This window comes from Dama dama, chromosome 14, assembly GCF_033118175.1.
Source record: "Dama dama isolate Ldn47 chromosome 14, ASM3311817v1, whole genome shotgun sequence".
In the NCBI taxonomy this organism is placed as follows: Eukaryota; Metazoa; Chordata; class Mammalia; order Artiodactyla; family Cervidae; genus Dama; species Dama dama.
Genome location: NC_083694.1, coordinates 41,598,623 through 41,613,874, shown reverse-complemented (window position 1 = coordinate 41,613,874; position 15,252 = coordinate 41,598,623). Strand labels below are relative to the sequence as shown.

Sequence of the window (15,252 nt, the reverse complement as noted above, 5' to 3'; positions counted from 1 at the left end):
TGAGAGTCCGCGTGTTCCCTGACATGCCGCAGAATTTGATCTCTTGTCTTCTGAAGACAAGTTGAGGCCTGCAGTGATAATGTTCTGTCCAGGCCTGGTTCTGCCTGGACCTACAAACTGAGTGACTGCAATCTTTCTACCTCCCTGGGTTGGCTTTTTGGTCCATAAAATAAAAGGACTTCTCTAGCGATCTAGTAGTTAAGAATCTGCCTGCAAATGCAGGGGACACAGGTTTGATCCCCGGCCTAGGAAAGTTCACAAGCCACGGGAAAGCTAAGCCCAAGCGCCACAAATACTGAGCCTGTGCGCTAGAGCCCAGAAGCTACAACTACTGAAGCCCGCGCGCCCTAGAGCCTGTGCTCCACAAGAAGAGAAGCCCCCACGATGAGAAGCCAGCACACCACAACTAGAGAAAACCTGAGCAGCAATGAAGACCCAGAGCAGTCCAACAAAAAAAAAGTGTTGAAACCCTCAGGGATGCAGTGGAATGGGTTGTTAGTTGGGCTGGTTCTAGAAGTCAACATAGGTTGTAGATTTTAACCACATCGTGGAGAAGATAATGACCTCAACTCGGCCTTCCAGGGTATTCACGTCTGGTAGTAAAAGTAATCAAAACAGTCCCAAGAGGCCCCACTTCCTGTTCCCTACCCTATGGGCAAATTCCAAAATTGGCCACAGGTGGAGAGTGGAATTCTGACTTCCACACTCACTAGCCCTATTTTTTCAGGGATAATCAGTTGGACCTGCCCCTTGGTGTCCTGCGCCTGACCTACTGGTCCTGAGTGGGAAGGTGTGTGCCCAGGGACAAGTGCCTGTCCAGCCCAGCTCAGGGCCTGGTCCCCAACCGGCCCTGTGTGCCAGTTGCCTCCTCCCCAGGGGTCACCCTGCCCATGGCAGTCTAGGCCTGTCTCTAGCACCAGCTTGCCCCAGGAGTGGGCAGGTGAGGAGGGATGCTGACTTCCCCTCCTCGCCCATCCGCACACTCCCCGCCCCTCGTCTTCTCTTCCAGTGCAGATCAGCCTGCCGTCCACCATGCGCATGACAACCTCCGACGGCACACAGTACTTAGCCAAGCAGATGCACTTCCACTGGGGCGGAGCCTCCTCGGAGATCAGCGGCTCTGAGCACACCGTGGATGGGATGCGATACGTAATTGAGGTACCTTCAGGTTCCTCTTTCTTTCAAACCCCGTAGTCATGTTTGTGTTACTTTATTTTTTAAAAAAATATTTATTTATTTTTTGGCCATCCTGGGTCTTTGCCGCTTCGAGGGCTTTTCTCTAGTCTGCCACCCCGTGGACTGCAGCCCACCGGTCTCCTCTGTCCATGCGATTTCCCAGGCAAGAGTACTGGAGTGGGTTGCCATTTCCTCCTCCAGGAGATCTTCCCAACCCAGGGATTGAACCCAGGTCTCCTGTGATGGCAGGTGGATTCTTTACCACTCAGCCGCCTCGGAAGCCCTGTTTTAAGAAATATTTATTTATTTTATTTTTGGCTGTCCTGGGTCTTCATTGCTGCCAGGGCTTTTCTCTAGTTGCAGTGCTTGGGCTTCTCATTGCGGTGGCTTCTCTGTGGAGCCCGACCGTAGGGCACTCAGACTTCCTTAGTGTGGTGTGTGGGCTCAGTAGCTGCAGCTCCTGGGCTCTAGCGCATAGGCTCAGTAGTTGTGGCATAAAGACTTAGTTTGCTTCTCAGCATGTGAGATCTTTCCAGATCAGGGATCAAACCCAGGTTTTCTGCATTGGAGGCAGATTCTTTACTACTGAACCACCAGGGAAGGCCTGTGTAATTTATTTTTAATGTACTATCACTATTATTTTTTGGCGGCTCTTGCTGCTTCTAGGCTTTCTCTAGTTGCAGTGAGCGGGGGCTACTCTCTAGTCATGCTGCATGGGATTCTCACTGCGGTGGCTTCTCTTGTTGTGGAGCACGGGCTCCAGGGCGTGCAGGCTTCAGTCGCTGTGCTGCACTGGCTGAGTTGCCCCTCGGCACGTGGGATCTTCCTGGACCAGGGATTGAACTGGTGTCCTCTGTGTTGCAAGGCAGATTCTTAACCAGTGGACTACCAGGGAAGCCCTATTTTCTCACTAAAACAGCCAAAAATGCTTTGTGCAGTGGTAAGTCAGGTCACCCTGAGGTTAAATTTATTTTTCGTTCACTCACCACTCATCACTGCTCTGTGCTGGGGGTTCGGGCTGGGTCCCCGCTTTCACGAAGTCAGCCCGAAGCAGGAGTGTACAGCCCACAGAGGGGGGCAAGCCCTCCTTAGTTTCAGCTGGATTTCTGCCTGGTAGATCTGCTGGTTTCCTCTCTTGCTTAGGATGGGTGCGTGCCACGTCGCTTTAGTCGTGTCTGACTCTTTGCAACCCTGTGGACCGTAGCACGCCAAGTTCCTCTATCCATAGGATTCTCCAGGCAAGAATACTGGAGTGGGTCACCAAGCCCTCCTCCAGGGGATCTTCCCGGCTCAGGGATCGAACTCGTGTCTCTTAAGGCTCCTGCCTTGGCAAGTGGATTCTTTACCACTAGCGCCACCTGGGAGGCTTCATAAAGAAAGCCTATTGGATTCTATTTCAAAAGAGAGAACTGATGAGACACTACCTAAAAAGATATGGCTAGTGAAGATTATTACTGCTTCGGATGACCACGGGTTTACAGTGGCCTCCTGAGGTAAGGGGGCACATGCCCACTCTAGGGAGACCTCAGGAGAACCCCATGGCCTCATATGATCTCCTGGACTCTGCCGGCTTGTCTGCCTGGGGGAAGGTGAATTGCCATCGCCCCATGAGAGATGCAGGTTTGATCACTGGGTCAAGAAGATCCCCTGGAGGAGGGCATGGCAACCCACTCCAGTATCCTTGCCTGGAGAATCCCATGGACAGAGGAGCCTGGTGGGCTACAGTCTGTGGTGTCACAAAGAGTCAGACATGAAAAAAAAAAAAAAAGAGTCAGACATGACTGAAGCAATTAGCACACAGTACACATAATCCCACTCGTGTTCTTTGCATTCTTGGAGAATTTTTCTTTTTTAGGGTCAAAATTTTAATTTAAACTTGATTCACATATTTTATACATTACTCTTTTTTATTGATGTATATATATTATTGAAGTATAGCTGATTTACCATGTTTCAGGTGTATAGCAAGAGTATTCAGTTATACATATATACATATATTATTTTTCATATTATTTCCCATTATAGGTTATTATAAGATATTGACTGTAGTTCCCTGTGCTATACAGTAAACCTTTGTTGCTTGTTGTGTATCTGTTTTTTTTTTTTTTTTAATTAAAAATCTAGCACTTATTCTTACTAAGCAAGCAAGTGGTATACATTATTTTTTTGTATTGAGTACAGGCTATGCAAATTAAGCTATTTCAATAAATAATAGAAATGTTGATTACTCTGCAAATATAAAGCAAAATCAGCTAATACAAGCAATACAAGCCTGCATTAATCAGAGCTTCTCCCCATGAACATTTCTCAGCCCTCTCCTCATGTCCTTCTCAGAACTTTCTGGCCTTAGATCTTGTAGCCCAGATGGAGGGAGATGGTGGTCAACAGTGTTTGTTGGTCAAGCAGAGGTGCCAGATGAAGCATCTTTTTTTCATTTTCCTCATTCCTGAAAACCTGAAGCGTTTGAACGTTATAGGAATTGCCCCTGACTTGCCCTGATAGCTGAGCCTGTAAAAAATCTGCCTGCAATGCAGGAGACCCTGGTTTGATTCCTGGTTTGGGAAGAGCCACTGGAGAAGGGATAGGCTACCCACTCCAGTATTCTGGGGCTTCCCTGGTGGTTCAGATGGTAAAGAATCCGCCTGTAATGTGGGAGACTTGGGTTCAATCCCTGGGTTGGGAAGATCCCCTGGAGAAGGGAAAGGCTACCCACTCCAGTATTCTGGCCTGGAGAATTCCATGGACTGTGTAGTCCATGGGGTCTCAAAGAGTCAGAAGCAACTGAGCGACTTTCACTCCCTTTCTCGCTTCCACAGATTCACGTCGTCCACTACAATTCTAAATACGACAGCTATGAGGAAGCCCAGAAAGAGCCTGATGGTTTGGCTGTGCTGGCGGCCCTGGTTGAGGTAGGCTGAACCTACACACTCGAAGTTATAAACTGGTGTCAAAACGAGGCGTTAAGTGTAGACAAAGGGTTTTCCTACTTGTCTCTCCTCATGTGTTCCCGAGCTCACGGTTCTTGGAAACACTGACTTGATAAAAGATGTACTCTTTTAAAGAAAAACATTTGTTTACTTATCTGGTCTTAGTTGTGGCATGAAGAATCTTTGTCTCTTGTTGCAGCATGCAGCATCTATGAGACATGTGGGATCTAGTTCCCTGATCAGGGATCATACCTGGGCCTGCTGCATTGGGAGTGTGGAGTCTTAACCACCGGACCATCGGGGAAGTCCCTGAAAGACCTACTCTTTCCCCAATCCTTGCTCACAGTTACTGTGGTGCTTCTGGGTCACCAACCTCATGGATGATCTGGACAAGCTGAGTTAGAAGAGCTGATCCCAGAGGGGCTGACTTGACAACTGGTGTGAGGACACAAGGAAGCCTGTGGCCCAGTAGACAGAGGCCACATCTCTGCATTCCTCAGAAAGTCTGGAGGGTGGGACTTATGTCTAGGCAGCAAGAAGTGGTCAGTGAATACGGTCCCCTCCCAAAACAAGTATTATATTAGCTTCCCTGATGGTTCAGCTGGTAAAGAAACCAACTGCCAATGCAGGAGACACAAGAAACACGGGTTCAATCCCTGGGTCAGGAAGATTGCCTGGAGAAGGAAATGACAACCATCTCTAGTATACTTGCCTGGAAAATTCCATTCCTGGGAAATTCCAGATAAGCCTGGCAGGCTACAGTCCATGCGGTCACAAAGAGCTGGACACGACTGAACACACACATCAAAAACGAGCATATCAGTGCTCTGGAAATGGACCAAAGACAAATAACAAGGTAAAGCACTTATTTATGACAAATGGTGAGAATTTTGAGTAAGAACAATGGGAGTTTGTGGGCTTTCTTGCCTGGCACTCTTTCCATCTGCTAACTTGGTCAGCAAGTAATCCTAAAGGAAATCAAACCTAAATATTCATTGAAAGGACTGATGCTGAAGCTGAAGCTCCAACACTTTGGCCACTTGATGGGAAGAACTGATTCACTGTAAAAGACCCTGATGTTGGGGCAGATTGAAGACAGGAGGAGAAGGGGACAACAGAGGAAAGGATGGTTGGATGGCATCACTGACTCAGTGGACATGAGTATAAGCAGACTCCTGGAGATGGTGAAGGACAGGGGAGCCCGGCGTGCTGCAATCGCTGGGGTCGCAAAGAGTCGGACACAGCTTAGCAACTGAACAACAACAACTTGGTCAGCAAGGTAGTTTCATCAGGGCAGGTGAAGAGGAAAACCAGCAGCTTCACTGCCTGGTATAGGGATTCATTAGATTTGAAGTAGAAACTGAAAACCCGTGCCTGAGGGGCATTGCTGATAAAAGCAGCAAACAACAGAAAAGACAGAAAAGGAAAACTCGCAGCTCTGGGAGTCCTATCACGTCCTAACTGAGGTGAGCGGCAAGGGGCAGACCAATTAGAAATCCAACTGGGAGATGCTGAAAGTGAGAGACCCACAGAGCATTTGTGTCCGCTTCCCCAGGCCTGATGGAAAGTGAAAGCTGAGTCTGACTTGGTAACTGGCCGACCTTTGAATGTGCTCCTCAACCCACACACAGATCCATCAGCTTGGGCTCCTGGGGTCTGAGCACAACCTCTGCTAAAATCGCTGAGTGACTGTAAAATTGTGCTGACCATAGATGGTCCTAGGCTAAAAAAATAAAAATAAGACTTTAGACCTGAGCAGACTCATCAGCTGCTACACACTACTATGGACACATATTCTGCAGATAAAGCCCAGGCAAGTCACTGAAGAGTTACGGGAACAACAACAAAAACCCCACAGGACAGTTTTTAAAAAATCAGAATTTAGATTTGCTACCATATATTATGTAAAATGTCTAGTAATTGAGGAAAAAGTTCAGCATGCAAATAGGAAAATGTGATCTGTATTTAGGAGAAAATGCTCAGTTGTGTCCAACTCTTTGTGACCCCATTTTCTGTAGCCTGCCAGGCTCCTCTGTCCCTGGAATTTTCTAGGCAAGAATACTAGAATGGGTTGCCATGCCCCCCTTCAAGGGATCTTCCTGACCTGGGGATCGAACCGAAGTTTCTTGCGTCTCCCTGCATTGGCAGGTGAATTGTTTACCACTGCACCACCTGGGATGCTCTCTAGCACAAACTGATGTAAGTTGCACATTGAAGTCACTAGAGCAATCATTAATAACTTAAAATTGTTAAATGGTACACTGAAAGTATTTGCTTATGAAAGGTAGCTAGAAAAACAGAGAAAGAGAGGATACATTTAGAAAACAGATAAACAACAGTCAGAAATCCAAGGAAGGGGGTTGGGAGGAAGGAGAGGGGGGGATGTATGGGAGAGAGTAACATGGAAACTTACATTACCATAAGTAAAATAGATAGCCAATGGGAATTCGCTGCATGACTCAGGGAACTCAAACCCAGGCTCTGTAACAACCTAGAGGGGTGGGATGGGGAGGGAGGGGGGAAGGAGGGTCAAGAGGGAGGGGACATATGTATACCTGTGGGTGACTCATGTTGATGTTTGGCAGAAACCAACACAATTCTGTAAAGCAATTATCCTTCAATTAAAAAATAAATTTAAGATTAGAAAAAGAAGAAATCCAAGAAAGTCTGAATTTTCACCCAGTGGAAGAATGGATCAGCATCACTGATTGAAAAGAACCATTGTCCATAGATATTTTTCACCAAAAGCAACTTTTCTGACTTCTAACAAGTAAACACTCATTCAAAAAATAGAGGATGTCAGAGGTCAGCATTGGAGCAGTTCTGCCTTGGACATCTGGCTCTAGTCCATCCAGTCAAAAGTCCTGAGGATGAAGAAGGGAGCACTTGAGACCAAGCCCCCTCATCATAATGAATCTGGGGGCCTCCCTGGTGGTCCAGCAATTAAGACCCTACGCTTCCCCTACAGGTGGTATGGGCTTGATCCCTGGTCAAGGAACTAAGATTCGCATGCTGTGTGGTAGTGGCTAAAAGCAAAAACAAAAAACCCACAGTGAATCTGACTGTGGCTGACATTGCCCAAAACAAGGTCACTGGGGATATTTTAACAGTGACTTTGGCCATTCCATGAGGATATCACCAGATACTGCCAAGAAGGTCTTTTCCAGGGAAGCTGCCAAAATGCTTCAGATCTTGTCTTTCTGGAAGAAACTGGTGAGCCAAGGCAGTTGGTGCAAAGAACAGCCAGACTGTCTCCCCAGATGCCTCCTTGCCCTCATAGCTCTGCCCAGCCAGCCAGGATACCGAACAGCTGAATTAAGGGAGAGAGTGCCAGAGGGAGGCCCCACCTCCCTCAGGTTAACGGCTCCGTTTCCCCCGCAGGTAAAGGATTACGCTGAAAATGCTTACTACAGCAACTTCATTTCTCATCTGGAGGACATCAGGTATGCAGGTAAGAGAAACCACCAGAAGGTGCACCGGGATGGAGGCCTGAGCCTGAGTGTGATGGGGCCGGGGGGCCGGGAAAGTCATGGGTGGGGAGGGTGGCAGAGAAGCCTTCCAGGGGACACTTCACTCCCCGTGCAAGGTCACTGGCTCCAGCAGTTCCCGTGGTTGGCTCAGGCTGTGCACACCTCCGAGAGACCCGTTCATAAACTACCTGTCGATTTCCACGACTGGAATGTCTGGATGGCCAGAGTTCCATGAATGAGGGATATTTTCAATTAAGTCACCCTCACCTCTGGCCCCAGCTGGTAGTGATGATCCTGGTCCTTAGACAGAGATGAGCTCCTTGGTTTCTAGTTGAGAAGAGTCTCAAGGGTGAAGCCTCTTGTCATGGTGTCTGTGAATGCAGTCACGGCGCTGGTCTCCCTTCTCTCTGCCTCCAGAAGGCAGGGTTCTTGTCAAAGCATTTGCCCACTCCCACGACTGAAGCAACTTAGCAGCAGCAGCAGCAGCAATATGGTCAACTCTTGACCTTAAGCTGTAACCACGTCTGCCGCAGCCTTGGTTCTGGGCATCTCACTTTGCCCCATATTCTGGACTCCAGTTCCCTGACCTCAGTCCTCACTCTCTCCAGGAATCTCCTGACTTCCAATTCATGGGCCTCCATGTTTTCACTACTAGTCACGCTTCTTGCCTCTCAATTCTCTTTACCTGGCTTGGATGCCACGGACCATCATTCTGACACACCCATGCAAATGCTCTCCATCCCTCCACAAACTCACCTGATAAAGCCCTAGGCCAACTTCTACCTTCTCAGAGCCTGTAGCCAAACAGCCTATAGAGAATGTGCCTGAGAGAAACACAGATATTTCTAATTGGTATTGCTTTCATTCCTAGCTAAAATATTAACAAGTACCAGCACTGCTCAGAAATCCTAAAATACTCCTCTGGGCATTTTCTTTTCCCCTCTCCACAATGATTGCATCACCTTTTCTCCTCTCTCCCGAAGCACCCCCTTCCTGGCCCCAGCTTCTCCCCTGAAGGGGATGCCTGACCTCCCACTTCATGGAGAAGGTAGCCAGACACTCACTCATCTTCTTAACGTGGCAGTCCAGTGGTTAAGACTCTCAATTTTCACTGCAGGGAGCACAGGTTCAATCCCTGTTTGGGGAAGTAAGATCCTGCATGCCATGCAGTGCAACCAGAAAAAAAAAAAACTTAGAAATTTTTTGCCTGCTCATTGGGCTATGCACTAGTAGACTTTGCAGCCTTGGTTAAACAAGCCTGTTTATGTATACATCACAAGGATATCCTCTTTGCCATTAAAAAAAATGCAGAAGTGCTCAGGGAAAGAAGCAGAATTCCTGCCTCGTGCATCATCTTGAGTTGCAGCATGTGGGATCTAGTTCCCTGACCAGGGATCAAACCCGGACCCCCTGCAATAAGAGCACGGAGTCTCAGCCACTGGGCCACCAGGGAACTCCCATGAGTGTCCCCTTCCTATAGACAGGTGAGTATCCAGCCAGGGCCACCCAGCCAGAGGAGGTATTTGAGAGGGTTTCTCCCCAAAGTCTTTGCTCTTAACCCTTTCCAGGAAGCAGCACACTGGGTGATGTTTCTCAATGATCAGGTTCTAAGTTCTGCTTAAATCAGGAGATTTAAAGATGGTGAGATCTGAGCCAGAGCTGTCCCCCCAAGGGGCAGCAGCGGTCCCCAGCATTCCTTCTCATCCCCTCTATTAGGACAAAGCACGGTTCTGAGGGGCCTTGACATCCAGGACATGCTCCCTGGGGACCTCCGCTACTACTACAGCTACTTGGGATCACTCACCACTCCTCCCTGCACAGAGAACGTCCACTGGTTTGTGGTAGCAGATACTGTCAAGCTCTCTAGGACACAGGTAATGTACAAGATTGCTTTAATATCCAAGTCTCTCCTTTCCACGACCTGATCAATAAGAGCGTTCCCCTAAATCTTACCTAATGCCCATACCTGAGCTCCTATAGTGTCTTCTATGTCCAGGGCTGTAATGCCTCACCTGTATCACCATGGGTGATCTTACTAGTGCTGTGCTATGGCAGAAATGGGCCAACAGGCATCAGAGAATCCAAGAAATCTATAGGCAATGCAACAAAAACAAAAAAAACTGGAAACTGATCCAAGTCAGGAGAAAATTTGCATAGTGAAGGCAAATATTTATTGAGTGCCGCTCTCACCAGGTATTACATGTGCAAACTCCATGTCCTTATGGGGCTACATTCTAACCTCATAAATGACTTTATGCAAGAAGGTTAGCTTCAGATTTAGTCGTTTACCATCTAAAAATGTCTGTAGCCCTTTGAGGGGAAGAGCTGTATCAATCGTCTTTTGTCCTTGAGCCTAGCACGGGTGCATAATGAGTATTTGTGGAGTTAAATAAAAGAAAAAATGTTACTGAGTTTGAAAAGCAAACCTTCTGGGTTCCTCAGAAGCGAATATTTTTCTTTTTAAAATTTCCATTTCCCTATTTCAGGAAAAAGCGCAAAGACCCCTCATTCTTACACCCACATATAAAAACAATGCCAACCAGGTTGAAAGTGCCCTGAGATACCTAACAAAAGTCAACGTTAGTTATCTATGAATAATGCACCTTAAATTCAGATCTAGAAGAGTTTCTACAAATAAAATTATCTGAGATGAACTCAAATAAAAAAAAAAATAATCACAAAATACCAAGAAAAAGGCACTATGAGTGAGTGTCAGCAGAATCAGACCTACAAAGATTTCAGATACTGTTTAATTATCAGCCAATTAATATAAAGTATGTTTAATATGTATAAAGAATGCATAATATGTATAATTAAACATACTTGATATGTTTAATATGTAGAAGAGTTTGAAATACAAGGAAAGAACGAAGTGTAAAAATGACCAAGTAAACTTGAAAAAAAGTAAATTGTTAATTTCTAGAAATGAAAAGATAGTAACTGAAATTAATAATCCAACAAATGAGTTTAATAGCATGTAGGACAAGTTCAAGAAAGAATTAGTAAGCTGAAAGACAGAGCTGAGACAATTATGCGAAATGCAGCACAAAGAGAAAAAGAGGTAGAAATATGAAAAAGTAGAGAGGTATAGAGAAAATACTAGAAAGACCTGAAAAATGTCAAGTTGAAATTATAGTGGGAGAAGAGAGGTGACATAGAGAAGAGGAATAATTTGAGAAATGTTGACCGACAATTTTCCAGAGGGTTGAAAGTCACCGTGTTATATATTAAGGAAGCCCAATGAGTCAGTGAAAACAAAAAGAAGCCCACACTGAACACATCACAGTGAAGCCACAAGCTATCAAAGCAAAGAGGAGAGTTAAATATCAGCCAAAGGGAAAAGATATATTTTCATGAAAGAAATACAGTCAGACTGAGAGTTAATTCAACGCAGCAACAACGAAAGTCAAAAGCAGTGCAACAACTTTTTCAAAGCCCTGAGAGAAATGAGTAGCTTACCTCGAGTCATACGGCAGCAAAAATGTCTCTCAAGAATGTGGACAAGGGACTTCCCTGGTGGTCCAGTGGTTAAGAATCTGCTGGCCAGTGCAGGCAACACAGGTTCAATCCCTGGATTCGGAGGATCCCACATGCCTCAGAGCAACTCAGCCTGTGCGCCACAACTACTGAGCCTGTGAATCTAGAGACTCGGCTCCACAACAAGAGAAGCCACTGTGCTGAGAAGCCCTCACACCACGACAAAGTGTAGCCCCCACTGGCCGCAACTAGAGAAAGCCTGAGTGCAGCAGTTAAGACCCAGCAGAGCCAAAAATAATTAAATAGAATTTACTCTAAAAAAAAAAAAATGTAGACAAAAACACAGGAATGTTCAGAAAAACAGAAACTGAGCTTGCTACTTGGTATGTCTCTGTTTACTTCTTTCTCTCTTCTCTGCTATCGGCTAAATACCCATAGAAAAAGATTGAAAGATATTGTCAGAAGAATGATTGGGTGGATGAATGCCAAGGCACATAGTGCCCAGAACCACTTCTGGACTTGAGATCTCCTTTATCAGAGTTATATAAATCCAAGTGCTGGTTCAACTGTTAACTAAATTAAAAAAAAAGTCACCCAGTGCCTCTCCTCTCATTAATTCCTTTCGTGTTGCTGGCAGGTTGAGAAGCTAGAGAATTCCTTGTTGAATCACCAGAACAAGACCATCCAGAATGATTACCGCACGACTCAGCCCCTGAACCACAGAGTGGTGGAGGCCAACTTCGTGTCTCGCCCTCATCAGGGTGAGTGGGATCAACTCTGGTTTGTTCTTTGCCCTATGCAGTGATAATTTCCTGTTTCCCTCCTTCTCTGGGTAAGCCCATCTCTTCTGGCCACAGTAAGGGAAGGGGAGTCATCTGAACGGCAGGGGGCTCAGGTGGACCAGGGGGCTCAGTTGGACCAATCAGAATGGGGCTTGGACAAACAGGATGACTCATTTTCCCAGTCCAGGTAGTGGTACTACTGAGTAGGACAGAGGGGGTGATGAGAATGAACCAGCTCCATAATATCACCTAGTATTGGCCAGAGACAGTGGGAGGAGCAAGATGTCAGTAACATAAGATGCTCCCATAGAGTGTCGGCTCATGTTAACCTCATCATATCCAACTCAGGTATTTCCCCCACACTTCTATTTTGGTCTGCATTACAAACCCATCCTCAACTCCTCCCATAAATTCCCTCAAGGTGGGGTTAACTAGACCACATACTGCTTATTACCTTTTCTTGCGGATCAAACTGGGGGTGGATTAGCCACCAAATGGCCTTTGAGCTTCCTAGGTGGGTCAGTGGTAAAGAAACTGCCTACCAATACAGGAGAAGCGCAAGATGCAGGTTAGATCCCTGGGTCAGAAAGACCCCCTGGAGGAGGAAATGGCAACCCACTCCAGTATCTTTGTCCGGGAAATCCTATGGACAGAGGAGCCTGGTGGGCTACAGCCCATAGGGTCACAAAGTGATGGACGCGTCTGCATGCACACAGGTGAAGCCGCAGACGCCAGGATGCTGGAAGAAGGTATAAGTGGTCCAGTTTCCCCTGGACCTTCCAGTCCAGGAGGTGGGGCTTCAACTGTGTTGGTTTGACTTACCTCATTTCTGTGGTCACAGGAATGTAAATATTCTGCAATTTCCCATTTTATTTTGTCCAATTCTCTGTAAAGTGGTGGTGAACTACACACATTCCCTGAATTCATTGTCTTTACAGTATATTTCTATTAACCATTCCGGAGGACTTTATTGGAGTAGGAAATGGTAATCTACTCCAGTATTCTTGCTTGGAAAATTCCATGGATGACTTTATATTCTCTAATAAATAGACCTGGTCTCCAGTCAATATTACCCTATCTCTACATGTACCTCGCAAAAGTTAAAAATTTCCATACATACTCCCCAGCACAATAAAGCTCCATTTATAGTTTTCTCCCCATCTCTCCTGGTTCATTTATTATTTTCCCTTGTATCAGTCTGCTCCTTTCATACAACACTAACAGGAAAAATGACACCAACTATAATTTTAATTTCCCCATATTATACTTTATACAATATTGTTGTTGTTCAGTCACTAAGTCATGTCCAACTCTTTGCAACCCCATGGATTGCAGCATGCCAGGCTTCCCTGTCCTTCACCACCTCCCAGAACTTGCTCAAACTTGTGTCCATTGAGTTAGTGATGCCATCCAACCATCTCATCTCTGTCTCCACCTTCTCTTTCTGCCCTCAATCCTTCCCAGCATCAGGGTCTTTTCCAGTGAGTCAGCTCTTTTCATCAGGTGGCCAAAGTATTGGATGTCAGCAGTCACAATTTCTTTTTCTAAAGGACGACATCCTCCTAAACAGGTCCAATCACTAGCAGACTCAACAAAGGGAGCTTAGACCCATTGATCTGTCTCCTTGTTCTAATTTTGCTATGGTCCCTGTTTAACATTTTATGCTATTCTTGCAACAAACACAGATTGTATCATTCTCCTTATGCCACTTCTCAAATGCTCTTTCCATTGCAGCAGGGCAGGAGTGTCATTTCAATGTACTCTCATGAGCGATCTCAGAGGTTCTAATAACCACTTCTTAGTCCAGAATGTTCCATCTGGTGGTATGTCATTTTTGCCGTCACTTCTGAGACTTGCTCTTTAGGAGGAGTACACCAACTTCCAGGCTTCCCTGGTGGCTCAGTAGTAAAGAATCCTCCTGCCAATGCAGGAGACTTGGGTTCCATCTCGGGTTTGGGTTTCCTTCCTGGAGAAGGAAATGGCACCCTGATCCAGTATTCTTGCCCGGAAAATCCCAAGGACAGAGGAGCCTGGCAGGTTACAGTCCATGGGGTCACAAAGAGTCAGACATGACTTAGCAACTAATGACAATGATAACAATAGCAACAACATACCAACTCCCAGTAGATAGGAAGAGGGCTTCCTCCCAACCCCAGCCAAGGGATCTGAACAATGCCCTTCCTTTACTGAGAAGAGAACAGAGAACTGGGCATCATCTCACTCCAAATTTACTCAGACCCAGACTTCTATGTAGCAACCCAACTGCACAATCCACATGATATTTCATAGTTCTATAGAATCCATTACCAGATGGGTTAATATGATCAACTCATCAAAGATGAATGACCTGAGAAACAAAGATCAGTTATAAACACAGGAGAATAGCAAAATCGGCCTTCTTGCAACTTATTTATTAGAAAACACCTGTGTTTTCTAAGGTAAAGGCTACTGAGCTTCACATGAGAAACCAAGGGTCAAGAGTTGAACCATCTTTGACATGTCACCCCTTGGATTCTGGCAGCTTACAAGCCTAAATTCAGACATAGCAAGGATGCCTGAAGCCAATGGGATGGGAACATGGCGGGCGTATGAAGGAATCAAAAATATTTTTCCTAAGTATACATGTAGGGAATGGTGTCTGGCAGTCCTGTGTCCCCTGTTTTCATGAATCTCTTCAAGGTTCTGACTTTTTCCTATTAACTCTTCTTTTTATAGAACATACTTCAGGCTCCAAACTCCATTTTTATCTAAACAACATTGACAAAAACCTTGAGTACCTGAGAAGATTTATTGAACAGCAGATAACAAAGAGAAAAAGACAAGGGTATTGGCACTGAAGAGTGAGCCCTGCCTTCTGTCCAAGAAGCCCTGGGTGTCCAGATCATACCACGTCTACCAAGGCAGCTGTTTAATTTATGATTAAAACAGGAGAAGCCATCATCCATGAACGGAAGTGAGATGGCTTAAATGCATAAGGGTTTGAGCGAGAAGATACCAATGGGAATTGACTGGAATAGAAATTTAACTACCCTCCTCTCGAATCACATACAATAATTTGTCTTAATTAGAAATCAACCTGAAATCCTGATAGCATTTAGATGAAATAAAATAACTTTGGAAATTTGTTATTTAAAAACTTATCTTTTCTATTCCTTTGTGCCATTTCAAATATTGTTTCTTTGCTCTATCGGGAGGGACCCAGGTGATGGGGTAGAAATGAAGGTGGGAGGGATTTCCAGCTTTTTTCAAAAGTTCCCACTGACATTATTGAAAGGTTAAAAATGAAAGTTTCCAATCAACAACTGATATTTTTATAACTTTTATGAAAACTGTAAGTACTATTGTTTGTATTATTATTGTTAATTTATGCTTCCAACTTTTCACTATTACAACAATGCAGAGTAGGAATTTGGCTGAGTT

General features: G+C 45.4%; 1 protein-coding gene across 1 annotated transcript in view; it reads left to right on the top strand.

Annotated features, from left to right (window-relative positions):
• Positions 1–14,939, top strand: part of CA6 (carbonic anhydrase 6) — a 31,529-nt gene extending 16,590 nt beyond the window's left edge. Inside the window, exons 4-9 of the mRNA XM_061161231.1 lie at positions 1,010–1,158; positions 3,993–4,085; positions 7,485–7,554; positions 9,290–9,447; positions 11,688–11,811; positions 14,548–14,939. Of these exons, the coding sequence (XP_061017214.1) occupies positions 1,010–1,158; positions 3,993–4,085; positions 7,485–7,554; positions 9,290–9,447; positions 11,688–11,811; positions 14,548–14,669 (716 nt within the window). The 3' untranslated portion in view covers positions 14,670–14,939. The remainder of the gene's footprint in view (positions 1–1,009; positions 1,159–3,992; positions 4,086–7,484; positions 7,555–9,289; positions 9,448–11,687; positions 11,812–14,547) is intronic.
• Positions 14,940–15,252: the final 313 nt, after the last annotated feature.